Source organism: Mesoplodon mirus (assembly GCF_964341445.2).
Source record: "Mesoplodon mirus genome assembly, chromosome: 13".
NCBI classification, from domain to species: domain Eukaryota; kingdom Metazoa; phylum Chordata; class Mammalia; order Artiodactyla; family Ziphiidae; genus Mesoplodon; species Mesoplodon mirus.
The window spans coordinates 62972701-62987538 of NC_138989.1; the positions used below are offsets into that span (position 1 = coordinate 62972701).

A 14838-nucleotide genomic window follows, 5' to 3' on the forward strand; every position below is an offset into this window, starting at 1 on the left:
TAAGATTCTGAGGCATTCTAAACTTGAATCTTTGGAAGCTGAGGGAAATCACCTTGCTGACACTTCTGCAAGGAATGCTGACATTAAAGGAACTGAAAGCAGTCAAACCTCTGTCATGGTCCAAAGGGATATTTCCCCAAATGATAACATAGCGAAACTGGCTAGAGAAGCCCAACAATTGGCCTCAGAAAAAAGAAAAACAAGATTGAAAATTCAACAGTTGTTGGTTTGATAAAAAGAGAAAGCTCTGATTTGGGCCAAATAACAACCCAGTCCTACGAGAGATCTAAAATTCCCACTAATCACCATTGTACATGCATTAAACCATTGGTCTACTGGCAAAAAGATAGCACCCATGAATCAATATTAGTGAGGAAACATTAACAAGGCCACAAAAAGTGCCTACCTCACCATTCCACTTATCTGAAATACAACTCAGGGAAGCCTGTTTGTACTGCCCCTGGACATTTTAAACTTCCTAATGGACCATTTGAGGTCTGGTAAATGGATTTCATACAACTTCCTCTGTCTCATGGAGATAAATACCTTTCAGTCATGGTCTGTCTGTTTCACACTGGACTAAAGCCTTCCTTTGCAGACAGGCTACTGCCTCTTCTGTGGCTAAAGTCCTTTTGGAAAAGATTATCCCTACCTGAGGAACTCCTCTTGAACTTCATAGTGATTGAGGAATTCATTTTGCTAGTCAGGTACTTTGACAAGTCTGCACTGTTTGGCTGGTTTTACTTCACTGTGCTTATCACCCTCAATGCTCTGGTTTAGTCACGTGCACTAACGGCATTATGAAGACTCAATGGCAACATGTGTAGAAACCCTCCACATATCTTGTCCAAAAGCTTTACCATTGATCCTTCTAAATCTTAGATTCACTCTTTTTGGAACTCACAAACACTTGCCCTTTGAGATAGTCACAGGACACCCAAAGCTCTTGGCTTCTGCTTTTTCTGATCCACAGCCAATAAAAGGAGAGATACTCTCATACTGCTTTTGTTAAAAATAATCATGTTTTTTTGTAGAGCAATCTTTTCACAGCGTGCTCTCTGGGGACAAAGACCTTAAGCATCACACCTTACAACCTGGATATTTTGTCTATTGGAAAAGATATCTCCAGAAAGACTATCTTCAATCTTGCTGGAGAGGCCCCTACCAAGTACTGCTAACCAACACTTGTGCTGCCAAACTCCAGGGAACAGACTCTTGGATTCATGTGACAAAGAAGGCAACCAAATCCTGATTGGACTTGCACATCATCTGTGACATGAAAGTAAATATTTCCTGGAATTGAAGCATACAATATTTGATGAGACAACTTTCCCAAGATATCCAGATCAGGTCTGTCAGAAGTTTCTTTCCAAACCTTTGATGATGACAAAGCACTTCAGATAATCTCCAGAGTCTATTATCTTTGTAACATAGACTTTGGATTTAAAAAATGCTTCAGAGGTCTCTCTCCTACAACTCCTTGTTACTCAAACGTGATCTCATTAGGATTCCAATCTGTGCACTTTCTCTCCAACATGGGACACTATACCCAGGAAAGGCCTTTCCTGACATTAAGGGACAAAAAGCTGCTGAAACCAGAAGACCTGACTCTTGATCAGCGATACTTTCATAGAAAGGTCTTGATCAAGAGGAGAAAATGTAAAAAATTAATAAATAGAAACCTCAATTAAATAGAGTCAGGAGACCAGAAGGGGGAGCTCTCAGGCCTTGTGACAACAGACAGAGCTCAACAGGAAGAAGAAAGACTGCTCTTCTCTCCTGGCAACAACTCAGCCAGTGAAAAGCCACGGACTCTTTGTTTACTACAGCCTTCCCAACTTCATTTTCTCCTCTATAAAAGAGTTCTCCTTCCCTTGCTCTATGGGGAATTGCATGTAGCTTGCCCTGGTCGCAGACTCCAAGCTGCAATTCTCTGCTGATCCTGAATAAACCCATTTTCACTGGAGAAATGACTGGCAATCTATTTGTTTTAGGTCAACATCTCTCAGTTCACAGGGCTATTGTGGGGATGGAAATAGACAACATGTGAGGAAACTGTGTGTAAATTACAAAGTGTTAAATGTAGGTCAAATGATGATGGGGTCAACACATGGCCTGTCCAAGAACAGTTGGAACATATCCATGTGCCTGCTCCTCCTCCTCTGATGAGCTCTCTGCTTGACTTACCTGGGCCCTCCTGAACGTAGTCCGCCATGGGCCCTGTCACGGTGGCGATGTCGATGTCGGCCATCTTGGAGCTCAGGGTGATCTCCCAGAAGTCAGCGGGGCTGCTGCAGTTGCTGCTCCGGTCCCCAGTGTACTCCTGTCCGGAGGAGCACAACCCAGGCCCATTACACCTCTGGCACCCTGGGTTCCACTGAGCCACCCCAGGTATGAGGATAACAGGCCATGGCTGAACCAAGCCCCCGGCTGCCTTTCACGCACCTTCTCATAAAAGAGCCTCTCGAGCCGCCCGTCCTCCTTCTTCAGGGACAGCCAGCGCCCGCACAGGAACAGGAACTCGTCCTCGTTGGTGTCATTCCAGATCTCCACCTTCTCCACGTACCAGTCTGCACACAATTTGGTGTTGTCATGACGGAGCTTGATCTTGTAGATGACACCCAGGTCAGCAGCCTCGATGATGAAGGTGTCGGCCTGGGGAGTCCAGATGTGTGGACTTGGGTGGCGGGGCACTCCCCACCTCCACCCACTCCAACCCCATCCATCCAGTACCTTCCATCCCCCTCAATTGTTGGGCTGAACAGACCCTTTCTAGCCAGGAGCCTTCCAGGCCCAAATCCCTAACGCAGAGAGTTTGGTATTCCAAGGCCTCGCTTCCACAATGGCCCCGTTTTGCAGTCCACCTCCTCTTGGGATAAGCCCTGTGGGTGTTTGGAATATGGACCCTGACGAGCTGTGTGAGTGGGGTGCTCAGCCTGGTACCTGGACATCCTTAGTTATGCTGAGTATTGGCTTGAGGTCAGGTGGGAGGCTGGACGGTAAGAGCTACGGAAGAGGTGAAATCTTTCTGAATAATGAGAGGGGGGCTTGAAATTCCCAGGGGAGGCTGGCATCTGGAGGAGCCAGGTCAGGCTGCAGGAGTGCAGGCAGAGAGGGGAGAGGCTGTGGCGGAGGCCAGGCCAGGCTGGGGAGAGCACAGGGCGTATCACCTGGACTGTGGGTTCATGAGGGATTTTGTCAGAGGTGTGACATTGGCCCTTCTCTGTGTCCCTGATTATATCTTTAGTGATGTGGCATTGCACTCTTGGGGGCTTGCATTCTTTTAGGATTGCTCAGTGAGATGTGGAGTTCTAGGCTTTGGGTAAAGTGGGGTCAAAACACAGCTGGCAGAATCCTGGGGAGGGGAAAGAGGGAGAGGTGACCCTGAATGACACCCACTTCCCTTCTGAAAGATATGCTAAGTCACTGTGCTGAGTGCTGGGAACCCAGGGATGATAGGACACCCTGTGCTCCTCCTCAGGACAGCCCAGGTGGTGGGAACAACCACCTGCGTGAGGACTAGGGGCAGGGTTGGCAAGACTTGCCAGGTGGAGGCATTAAGCTGAAGTTGGGGGGCTGGGCCTTCTAAGCAGCCAGGGCAGGGCAGGCTGCGGGCTGAGGAAAGTGCAGGTGAATGGTGTGATGCTGATGGCGGGTGTGGGCCTGTGCAGGCCTTGGGGCACCGGCAAGTGGCTGAGTCCATTAGAGCAAAAATGGGTACACCTTACGACACAGCAATTCCACTCTGCATCTGTCCTGGGGGGACACCTTCATATGTGCACAAGGATGCTTATTGCAGGATAATTTTTTACAGTGGAAAACTGGGACCCACCTCGGTGTCCACAGTGCTTAGGGAATGGTAAATAACCATGGCAATGTCGTGTGTGGAACGTTATGTGTGCAGTGGTTACAAAGAACAAGACAACAACATCTGTGTTTGACTCTCCTGATGGATAGATTTCGACGATACCCCATTGCCTGCAAGAAGCACGCATATAGGATGACGCCTTTTATGTAAAAAGTTAAAACCACAGAGCAGCACTATGTATTTCCTATGTGCGTACGTGCACAGATGCAGAGAAAAGGCTCGGAAAAACTTGGAGACAGGAGAAAGTGTGGAGCATTCTGGAAACTGGGGCCCAGGGGGACATTCTATGCAGGCTGGCTGGGCAGGCAGTGAAGGTTTGTGAATCCCATGAAAGGCTCAGACCAGATCTGGGATCAGTGGGAAGCTTGACAGGTTGAAGTGAGGGAGTGACTCGGCCACCTTTGGAAGGGTTAATTGGGGACAGCTGGAGGATGGATTGGATTTCAGGGGCCTGGAGCAGGGAGACCAGACTGGCTCACTAAGCAAGGTGCAATAAGGAAGGGCTGAGTGGTGACAAAGTTGACCGGGCTGATCTGAGAGTTATTTAGAAGAGATCCTCTCCACAACTCTCCAAGATTGATTGGATATGGGTGGGAAGGGAGTGCTGGTAGGGAGAGGGGTGTCCAGGTGACTCCTAGATTCTGGAGCAAATAAGTAGAGAAGTGGAAGCTTTTAGATGCTCAGCAGTGAACTTAAAGTCCGAACTCATTAGTGACTGAGCCAGAAGTAGCTGCAGCTCCCCCAGTGGGACATCAACACAGGAGGGAAGGAAGAGAAAGGGATGAGTCAGAGACTTTTCTTGTGATGTCATAATTGCTAAGAGAGAAAAAAATCTGAATCTAAATACAGAGGAGAATGGATTGCATCACCTTCATTTATACCTTCATTCACTTATTCACTCAAAAAATATTTATGCGCCTACTCTGCTAGGCCCTGTGGATTTAGCCACGAACGAGCGACCTATCATCCGTATGGCGCATGCTGCTGTCTGATGGTGCATTTTCCAGGCACTGTGATGAGCTACAGGAAAGGTGGGCTCTCCCCAGCCTCAACAACAGCCAGCACTAACAAGGAGCTAACTTCATGCCAGGCATGGTTCTAGGCACTTCACATGTTTTAATTCAGTGAACTTATTTTATGGTGGAGGAAACTGAGGCACAGAGATGCTAGGGAACTTGCCCAGGATCACACAGCTAGTCAGTGTCAGAGACAGGAGCTGAATGCATGTGATCTGGCCCCAGCTGCAGGTCTGGGCACGCCTGCGCCGCATGACATGGCCACGTGCCAGAGCAGCATACGTGAGTCAGCCTGATAATAACGTCTCTACTTCAGAGTCAGGCACACCACATGAGTCACTTGACCTCTTTGTTATTCTATTTTTCCAAAATGAATAGACCTCCTATTAGCTACCTTGTAAGTGTGGCAAACAACTATATTGTGTGTGTGTGTGTGTGTGTGTGTGTGTGTTAAACTTTTTCTCCCTGATACAAAGTGCTCTTCTATCTCTTGTCCAGTTTTTCAGTTCAGGGGTCTAAGTAGCTATTCCCATTCCAGAAGCAGTAAACCAAAGCTAAATGTAATGGGTTCATATTTGGATGATACAGCAAAGGCAGCCCTGGGGCCTGACTCCTCACAGACCTCGAGGTCAGGCTGGGGCTCCTTCCAGGCGGTCTGACTCCTGGGGTTACCCACCAGCTGCAGACCTACTTAGTGACACCTGCTTTCCTTGGCCCAGAGCTACTTTCAACCTAACCAAGTAGCGAATGTTTCAGCACTAAAGGTCATGCCTGGCTGGGGGTCAGGCTTAAGGAGACCCCTGATAAACACCCGCTGGTTGATGGGGGAATCTCCCCAGGCACTTGGCCACAGGGAGGGCCACAGACTCAGTTAGGAGCCAATCACCTTGCTCTCATCCCCACAGCTGTAGCCTGGTCTGGCGGGATTCGGCAGATTTCCGTGAACGGAGGCGGAAGAGAGGCCGAGGGGCAGTGAAGGGGGAAGGCGGCAGAGCCACCTTCCAGAGAGGGGAGCTCTGGCGGGGAGAGGGAGGCCAAGCTGGCGGGACGGCAAGTTTGGTCGGATATCTTCTTTTTTGTAAAACCACTGTTAGGTCCGAGCTGGCAGGGCCTCGGACACCATCCAGTGGTGTGGTTTTCAAGGCTTTTCTGTAGCCACAGAGCCCCTTGCTTAAGAGAGGGCTTGCTTGGCACTCCAATAGCTAGGCCAGGTCAGATGGACCCGTGCGGGAGGAGTGGCTGCCTGTCTGCTGCCCCCACCCTTCTGTGGCTCCCGTGGGCCTCGGTGCTGCCCGGGACTCTGCACAACACAGTTCAGCTGGTTCACATCAGCCTCCTTATTTCACAGATGAGGAAACTGAGGCCAGAGATGCTCAGCCATGTAAGGTGTGGACGTCAGAACGAGGCCTCCAGACCCTAGTTCAAGCCGCTGTCCGGGCCATGCCGCCGCTCTGCAGGCACTCACCACTGCACGCTCATGACCCACTGCAGTGAGCTGGAGTCTTTGAAGGCAACCCAGTTCCTTACAGCCAACAACCTGGGGCTCAAATGGCCTCTTGCTTGCTCAAGCCCCACCCCTACTCCACATGCAGGACCCTGTGTGGGCTGAGAGAAGGAGAGCAGACTCCGTGGGGGGCAAATGCCCACATAAGGGTGCATGACATCCCACAAAGCTCCAAGACAAGAAGAGCTGGCCCCTTTCATCCCCACCCCCTATAATGATAATGCAACAGAGAGGAAGAGGGGCGGGGTAACTCGGCGGGCTCCGCCTACCGTTCCTCTCTCGAATTTGTTGGTGCGGTTCTCTGACTTGCCGAGGTACCGCTCTCCCGTGTCCCCGAGGTCGCCATAGATGGTGATGTAGACCTTGGCGTCCGTCCCTGCCCCGGGAACGTTTCCTGTGAAGATCTGCACCGAGTACAGCACAACTGGGTGGGCAGCCGGACAGACAAAGGGAAGAAAGGGATGGCGTTTAGGTTTGGGGGAACTGGATTTGTAGGCGGTATTCAGCTTGTGGCCCAGGACTCCAGGAGAACTCAGTGTCCTCCTTTTGTCTGTTCCCTTACGCACATTCTGCTACAGTTCGGAGTGGATTCACCAGTGGAAAGTTTACCTCTAAGAGACCCAAGGGATGGAGACTTTTCCAGCCCCCTCAAACCATCCACCCCTCCGGCTGCTTACAGCTTCCGGGGGAAAGACTCAGGAAACTGCCTGACGCACATGCACACCGTGGTCACTAAATCTATCTACCGTGACACACTGACAGTAAGGTGCCTTCCCATGTGAGGGTGACCGGTATCAATGCCAGATCCTTCTAAACAGTTTATGGAAAAAATCAAATATTTTTGAAAGAATAGCTTCCCCTCAGTGTCTTTCGTATTTTCATTTACTCTTCAACCAGCCTGCCCCCAGCACTTCAGGGAAACCCCCCTCACCAAAGCCACAGTCACTGCCACCCACTCCTTTATCTCCTATGGCCTTTGGAAAGGGCTCAATAAATACTGGTGTGACAGTTATTAAAAGTTATTCAGGAAAATGACACTAAACACTGTCTTGTTTTTGTTTTGCTGCTATACACTCATCAGGGAAGAACAAAGTAGCCCCTTTCCCAATCCCCACCCCAGGAGGGAAAGGCAAGGCTTTGTTTTTAGGAAGGCTGAGCATTCTTTGTCTCCTCTCCGTATTCGTTTATTCTAGGGGCTTTGGAGTTTCAGGCCAGGGAAGAAGGGACTTAGCTGGATTATCCCCAAGGGGAAGGATGAAAGTTGTGGCTTTGAGGTGAAGGCGGAAGTGGTCCAACTGGGAAGAAGGTCAGTTTCCCCAGCCTGGGAGCAGGTGAGGGTTCGAGAGTCCCTATGGGTGGTAGGAAGTCCTCACCTGCACAAAGGGACCCAATAAGGAGACAGCTGCCTGACTTATCTGGGGACTTGAAGCAAGGAGGCCTCCAGGCTGAAGAGAGGGTCTTTTGGGCTTCCCTGGTGGCACAGTGGTTAAGAATCCGCCTGTCAATGCAGGGGACATGGGTTTGAGCCCTTGTCCAGGAAGATCCCACATGCCATGGAGCAACTAAGCCTGTGCACCACAACTACTGAGCCTGCGCTCTAGAGCCTGCGAGCCACAACTACTGAAGCCCGCACGCCTAGAGCCCGTGCTCCGCAACAAAGACAAGCCGCCGCAATGAGAAGCCTGTGCACTGCAATGAAGAGTAGCCCCTGCTCACCGCAACTAGAGAAAGCCTGCACGCAGCAACAAAGACCCAAAGCAACCAAAAATAAATAAATAAATAAATTTATTTTTTAAAAAAAGAGAGAGAGAGAGAGAGGGGGTCTTTTGACAAAGCCAGGGTCCATGGAGAAGCGTTGCTGGCCATCCAGAGAGATGAAACCTGCATGTCAGCGGGGAGCAAGCAGCAGCAGCGTCACCGAGCGGCAGGAGACCACAGGTGTAGGCTGTTCCCACCGGGACTAAGGGCCAGGCCCCTGATGTGAGCCTCAGGATTTTTATAAGACCCTAGAAAAGGGGATGCCCCCTCCCTGCAGTGACTGAGATGGACTTTCTTACCAACCCTTGCAAGTGGGCTCAAAACCACGTGTAATTAAATGTAGGAGAGTAAGGTGATGTGAGCTGCTCTTACCCGTTGGTATGGAACACGCTCACGCCCACAACACGGTTCCTATTATTATCCTCATTTCCCCTTGGATTCCACAGCATTATTCTTTCCTGCTCTCCTTCTGCCTCTCTGGCTGCTCCCTGAGCAGCTTTTAGGTTCCTGATCGTCTGCCTACCCCTCGGATGCCCACGTCTCCCAGGTCAGTCCACTACCCGTAGCTCTTACCCTGCATGCTCCGGGTGCTGACTTCTGTGAGTTCCCCGCGGCTGCATCTCCAGCCCAGTTCCCTCCTGTGCTCTGGACCCACGCCCCCATGTCCACCTTGACTAGACCACAGAGCACAAACTCACATCCAATCCTGAACTCCGCCCCCTCCCTACGCCCCCTTTCCCATCCTCCCTTCTCTGCCGCCCCACCCAGCACTCTGCTGGCTAAACCTCCTTGGCGCATCGGGAGAACTGCTCTCAGAGGCCTGTCCCCTCAAGGACAGAAACCAACGCCCCCACCTTGCTCGGCTCAGCTCAGAATCTGGCCAGCATTTCACGTGGGCATTAAACAAATCCTCTCGTGTCGAAAAGAGCAAACATCACCCACGCCTGTCTGGCTAATACTGACGTGAGGTAACATTAGGAATCTTGCCATGGTTTAGACACGACAGTCGACTGTCCCCACCCCCCTCATTTTCTCTCCCCATCCATTTGCTGGCTGTACATTCAGCCCTACTTCACACCTGGGCGGGACCTCTTCTAGGAGCCTTCGTCCCAGAGTGGGGTGCTGTGTCTCCAGGGCTGTGATTAAATGGCCCTCCTGACCCTTTCTCCCCACCCCCGCCCGCCCCCCCCCACTCTCTCCAGTCCTTTGGGAATTAGGAAAACCGATTCAGCTTCTGGGAGCTGAGCAATGTGGTCATGCAGTCAAATCCTGCTCTTTCTGGATCCTCCTCCCTCCCTGTCCCACCAAGGCCACACAGCTCTCCGTGGAAAGATGTTTCCCTAGAAACACCACCCAGCACAGAGTGGGTTTGTGGCATGTTATTAATACAGAACAGCCCAATGTGCCGCCGGGCCAGCTTTCCTGGGCATCCTCCGGGATCCAAGTAGAAAAGGGAATTATCTGCCAGATTCAATAGCAAAGCAAATTTGGAGAAAGGGATATGGGTAGGGAAAGGCATGTTATTGAGGCAACACTTGTTTTTATCTCTTAAGCAAATGGCAACTCAGACTAAAGGAAATGTGAGAGCTATAGCAGAGGCTCAGCTGAGGCTGAGGGCTGAGCCTGAAGCAATACCACCTGGCAGGAGAAGGGAGAACGGCACTCAGGGCCCAGCCCGAGAGGTAAGAAGAGAACCAGAAAATAGTAGCTCAAAAGCAAAGGAATGAGAGCAAGAAGTGTGTGGTCAGGCTGGGGCAAATTAGGCAGAAAAAACCTCATCAATGAGAACAAGGAAACTGGCACATACAGAAAAGAAACCCATGACCTTGGACACTGAAGCTGCACCTAGCCCCTGAGAACAAACACACCACAGCTCCAGTTCTGTACAAAGCCAAGATGCTATTTGATTCATACTCGGTTGGGACAGCTGGATCCAGCAAGAGCAGAGAGAACCAAGCCCTGGAGATTAGTAGCGAAATTAACTAAGCAAGGGAGAGAACAAGGACCAGCATAGTCTAGGCACAGAAGAGCACATATTTGGATGTATGATTACACTGTCAGACCAGGTAAGCACAAACCTCGGAGTGAGATAGCTGAGTACCTCTGAAGAATAGTCCTGCCATTTATTAGCTGAGTGAACTTCGGCAGGTTATGTAACCTCTGTGAGCCTCAGTTGCCCTCTCTATGGAGTGAAGATAATTATAGACTCTACCTCCTGGGTGCAAAGGCTCCGCCCAGCACAGGGCAGGTGCCCTACAAGGGAGGGCTCTGCGGACAGTGATGAGGGCGATCACATGACACTTACTGTCCAGAGGCTCTTCCACTTCCTTGTAGACTTGCCTTAAAGACCCATCTTTCATGTATTTCTCAGTGAAGATATCATAAGGGACCAGTTCTCGAAGGGTCTTCTTGTCGTCCTCTGAGGTGGCAAGCCATCGATCACAAGGGAAGGTCAAGGTCTCTGTGCCCTGGGGTGAGGGAAGGAGGAAACTGAGCCCTTAATGTGGAAACCGCCAACTTCAGTCATCCATCACCATGTCAACACTCATGGGGACCAACCAAGGACAAGGGTGATGGAGCCCCACTGATAATACAAAAGCCACAGAGGAGCTCCCCCCGGCCTGCCCCAATTCCGGCAGATCCAGTCTTACTTAAAGCACTTTCCACACCATGTCAGGGGTAGGCTCTTGAAGGTGGAGTTCCCTGAGTCACTTAAAAATAGATATCTGAACCCCATCCCAGAGACGCAGACTCAGCAGGCAAGGGGAGGAAGCTCTGTTTTTTTAAAACTGCTCCCAGCTTCCAGCTCATAACCACAGTCATGACTGACAGCTGCTTCCTAGGTTTAGAATTTCGTGGTTTGGGAATGTTTTCCAAGTTGGTCAGGTGGGTTTCTTTCTCTGAGTCGACCTTGAGTTGCAGAAAGGGCACACTTGGTCACTCACTGGTAGTATGGCTTTGGGGGTGGGGAGCAGAGACATGGTTGCCCAGACCCTCCTTCTTGACCCATAAACCATGTTCTAAGAGATTCTGCCTTGGACCTGAGTTCGTTCCTGCACTCGGAGTGAACTGGCTGAATTTTCCTTAGATGGTTTTATCTCAACTTAAAAAAGGCTACCGTTTCTTATAAAGAATCTGTCTTTAATCTCTTCTGAAAAGGGACAAAAGAAACAGCAGGACAGAGCAGTCAGAAACTCACGTCTTTATCTGGGAGGAGCCTGCGGATGTCCACGTGGGAGCAGTGCCAACCAGGATTCATGCCCGTGTTATCATGGCCAATCCGAATTTTTTCAATGATTTCTCCCACGTCTTCTAACTTCGGAAAGGAGAAAATGTACCAGATGTTGGCTGAAAGGTCCTGGAAATTACAACTTCAGCAAAACCCTACCTCCCCAGGGCATCCACCCGTGAGTCCCTTTGAACTTCCTGGGGTCACTTTCTCCCAGTATGTCCCTCCTGTCCAGTCAAGCCAGCCCCCGCCCTCCCCTACCTATGCCGTGCTCATACCTCCCTTCCTCCCCCCAAGCTTAACATCAGCCTAGACTTCAGAACTCAGTTCACACAAGCTCTGGGAGGCTGCCACCCCGCCCCCCACTTTTCATGGTGGAGCCCAGCTCCTTGTCTTCTAGCAGTGGCTTAAGAACTGCCTGGGGGGCATCAGGAGGTGAGTTCTAGTTCTGACCATGCCCTCTCTTGCCACCCTTACCTTCTCCTTGGCCCCCAAGAGCCCCCTTCATCTCCAGCCACTCCTCTTCTATATCCCTCAAATTCCAGTCCCTCAAACTCTACTTTCTCTTGTCACAGAGCCTTTGCACATGCTCCTCCTGCCCCTTCCCTTTTCTCTTTTTTTTTTTTTTTTTAAATTTTATTTTATTTTATTTTTTTGCTTTATAACAAATTTAATCAGTTATACATATATATATGTTTCCATATCCCCTCCCTTTTGCGTCTCCCTCCCACCCTCCCTATCCCACCCCTCCAGGCAGTTACAAAGTACCGAGCTGATCTCCCTGTGCTATGCGGCTGCTTCCCACTAGCTATCTACCTCACGTTTGGTAGTGTATATATGTCCATGCCGCTCTTTCACTTTGTCACAGCTTACCCTTCCCCCTCCCCATATCCTCAAGTCCATTCTCTAGTAGGTCTGTGTCTTTATTCCTGTCTTACCCCTATGTTCTTCATGACATTTTTTTTTCTTAAATTCCATATATATGTGTTAGCATACAGTATTTGTCTTTCTCTTTCTGACTTACTTCACTCTGTATGACAGACTCTAGGTCTATCCACCTCATTACAAATAGCTCAATTTCATTTCTTTTTATGGCTGAGTAATATTCCATTGTATATATGTGCCACATCTTCTTTATCCATTCATCCGATGATGGACACTTAGGTTGTTTCCACCTCCGGGCTATTGTAAATAGGGCTGCTATGAACATTTTGGTACATGTCTCTTTTTGAATTATGGTTTTCTCAGGGTATATGCCCAGTAGTGGGATTGCTGGGTCATATGGTAGTTCTATTTGTAGTTTTTTAAGGAACCTCCATACCGTTCTCCATAGCGGCTGTACCAATTCACATTCCCACCAGCAGTGCAAGAGTGTTCCCTTTTTTCCACACCCTCTCCAGCATTTATTGTTTCTAGATTTTTTGATGATGGCCATTCTGACTGGTGTGAGATGATATCTCATTGTAGTTTTGATTTGCATTTCTCTAATGAGTAAAGATGTTGAGCATCCTTTCATGTGTTTGTTGGCAGTCTGTATATCTTCTGTGGAGAAATGTCTATTTAGGTCTTCTGCCCATTTTTGGATTGGGTTGTTTGTTTTTTTGTTATTGAGCTGCATGAGCTGCTTATAAATTTTGGAGATTAATCCTTTGTCAGTTGCTTCATTTGCAAATATTTTCTCCCATTCTGAGGGTTGTCTTTTGGTCTTGTTTATGGTTTCCTTTGCTGTGCAAAAGCTTTTAAGTTTCATTAGGTCCCATGTGTTTATTTTTGTCTTTATTTCCATTTCTCTAGGAGGTGGGTCAAAAAGGATCTTGCTCTGATTGATGTCACAGAGTGTTCTGCCTATGTTTTCCTCTAAGAGTTTGATAGTGTCTGGCCTTACATTTAGGTCTTTAATCCATTTTGAGCTTATTTTTGTGTATGGTGTTAGGGAATGATCTAATCTCATACTTTTACATGTCCCTATCCAGTTTTCCCAGCACCACTTATTGAAGAGACTGTCCTTTCTCCACTGTACATTCCTGCCTCCTTTATCAAAGATAAGGTGACCATATGTCCGTGCGTTTAACTCTGGGCTTTCTATCCTGTTCCATTGATCTATCTTTCTGTTTTTGTGCCAGTACCATACTGTCTTGATTACTGTAGCTTTGTAGTATAGTCTGAAGTCAGGGAGCCTGATTCCTCCAGCTCCATTTTTCGTTCTCAAGATTGCTTTGGCTATTCGGGGTCTTTTGTGTTTCCATACAAATTGTGAAATTTTTTGTTCTAGTTCTGTGAAAAATGCCAGTGGTAGTTTGATAGGGATTGCATTGAACCTGTAGATTGCTTTGGGTAGTAGAGTCATTTTCACAATGTTGATTCTTCCAATCCAAGAACATGGTACATCTCTCCATCTATTTGTATCATCTTTAATTTCTTTCATCAGTGTCTTATAATTTTCTGCATACAGGTCTTTTGTCTCCTTAGGTAGGTTTATTCCTAGATATTTTATTCTTTTTGTTGCAATGGTAAATGGGAGTGTTTCCTTGATTTCACTTTCAGATTTTTCATCATCAGTATATAGGAATGCCAGAGATTTCTGTGCATTAATTTTGTATCCTGCAACTTTACCAAATTCATTGATTAACTCTAGTAGTTTTCTGGTAGCATCTTTAGGATTCTCTATGTATAGTATCATGTCATCTGCAAACAGTGACAGCTTTACTTCTTCTTTTCCAATTTGGATTCCTTTTATTTCCTTTTCTTCTCTGATTGCTGTGGCTAAAACTTCCAAAACTAGGTTGAATAAGAGTGGTGAAAGTGGGCAGCCTTGTCTAGTTCCTGATCTTAGTGGAAATGGTTTCAGTTTTTCACCATTGAGGACGATGCTGGCTGTGGGTTTGTCATATATGGCCTTTATTATGTTGAGGAAAGTTCCCTCTATGCCTACTTTCTGCAGGGTTTTTATCATAAATGGGTGTTGAATTTTGTCGAAAGCTTTCTCTGCATCTATTGAGATGATCATATGGTTTTTCTCCTTCAGTTTGTTAATATGGTGTATCACGTTGATTGATTTGCGTATATTGAAGAATCCTTGCATTCCTGGAATAAACCCCACTTGATCATGGTGTATGATCCTTTTAATGTGCTGTTGGATTCTGTTTGCTAGTATTTTGTTGAGGATTTTTGCATCTATGTTCATCAGTGATATTGGCCTGTAGTTTTCTTTCTTTGTGACATCCTTGTCTGGTTTTGGTATCAAGGTGATGGTGGCCTCGTAGAATGAGTTTGGGAGTGTTCCTCCCTCTGCTATATTTTGGAAGAGTTTCAGAAGGATAGGTGTTAGCTCTTCTCTAAATGCTTGATAGAATTCGCCTGTGAAGCCATCTGGTCCTGGGCTTTTGTTTGTTGGAAGATTTTTTATCACAGTTTCAATTTCAGTGCTTGTGATTGGTCTGTTCATATTTTCTATTTCTTCCTG

The 14838-nt window shown here is 48.1% G+C and overlaps 1 protein-coding gene across 3 annotated transcripts in view; it reads right to left on the reverse strand.

The window, feature by feature from the left end:
* Positions 1-14838, reverse strand: part of LOXHD1 (lipoxygenase homology PLAT domains 1) — a gene marked incomplete at both ends in the record, with an annotated part of 210750 nt that overhangs the window by 64912 nt on the left and 131000 nt on the right. For all 3 annotated transcript variants that reach the window (XM_082640798.1, XM_082640797.1, XM_082640796.1), the window contains 5 exons: positions 2188-2323; positions 2446-2655; positions 6658-6812; positions 10452-10614; positions 11346-11462. In XM_082640798.1, coding sequence (XP_082496924.1) covers positions 2188-2323; positions 2446-2655; positions 6658-6812; positions 10452-10614; positions 11346-11462 — 781 coding nt within the window. The remainder of the gene's footprint in view (positions 1-2187; positions 2324-2445; positions 2656-6657; positions 6813-10451; positions 10615-11345; positions 11463-14838) is intronic.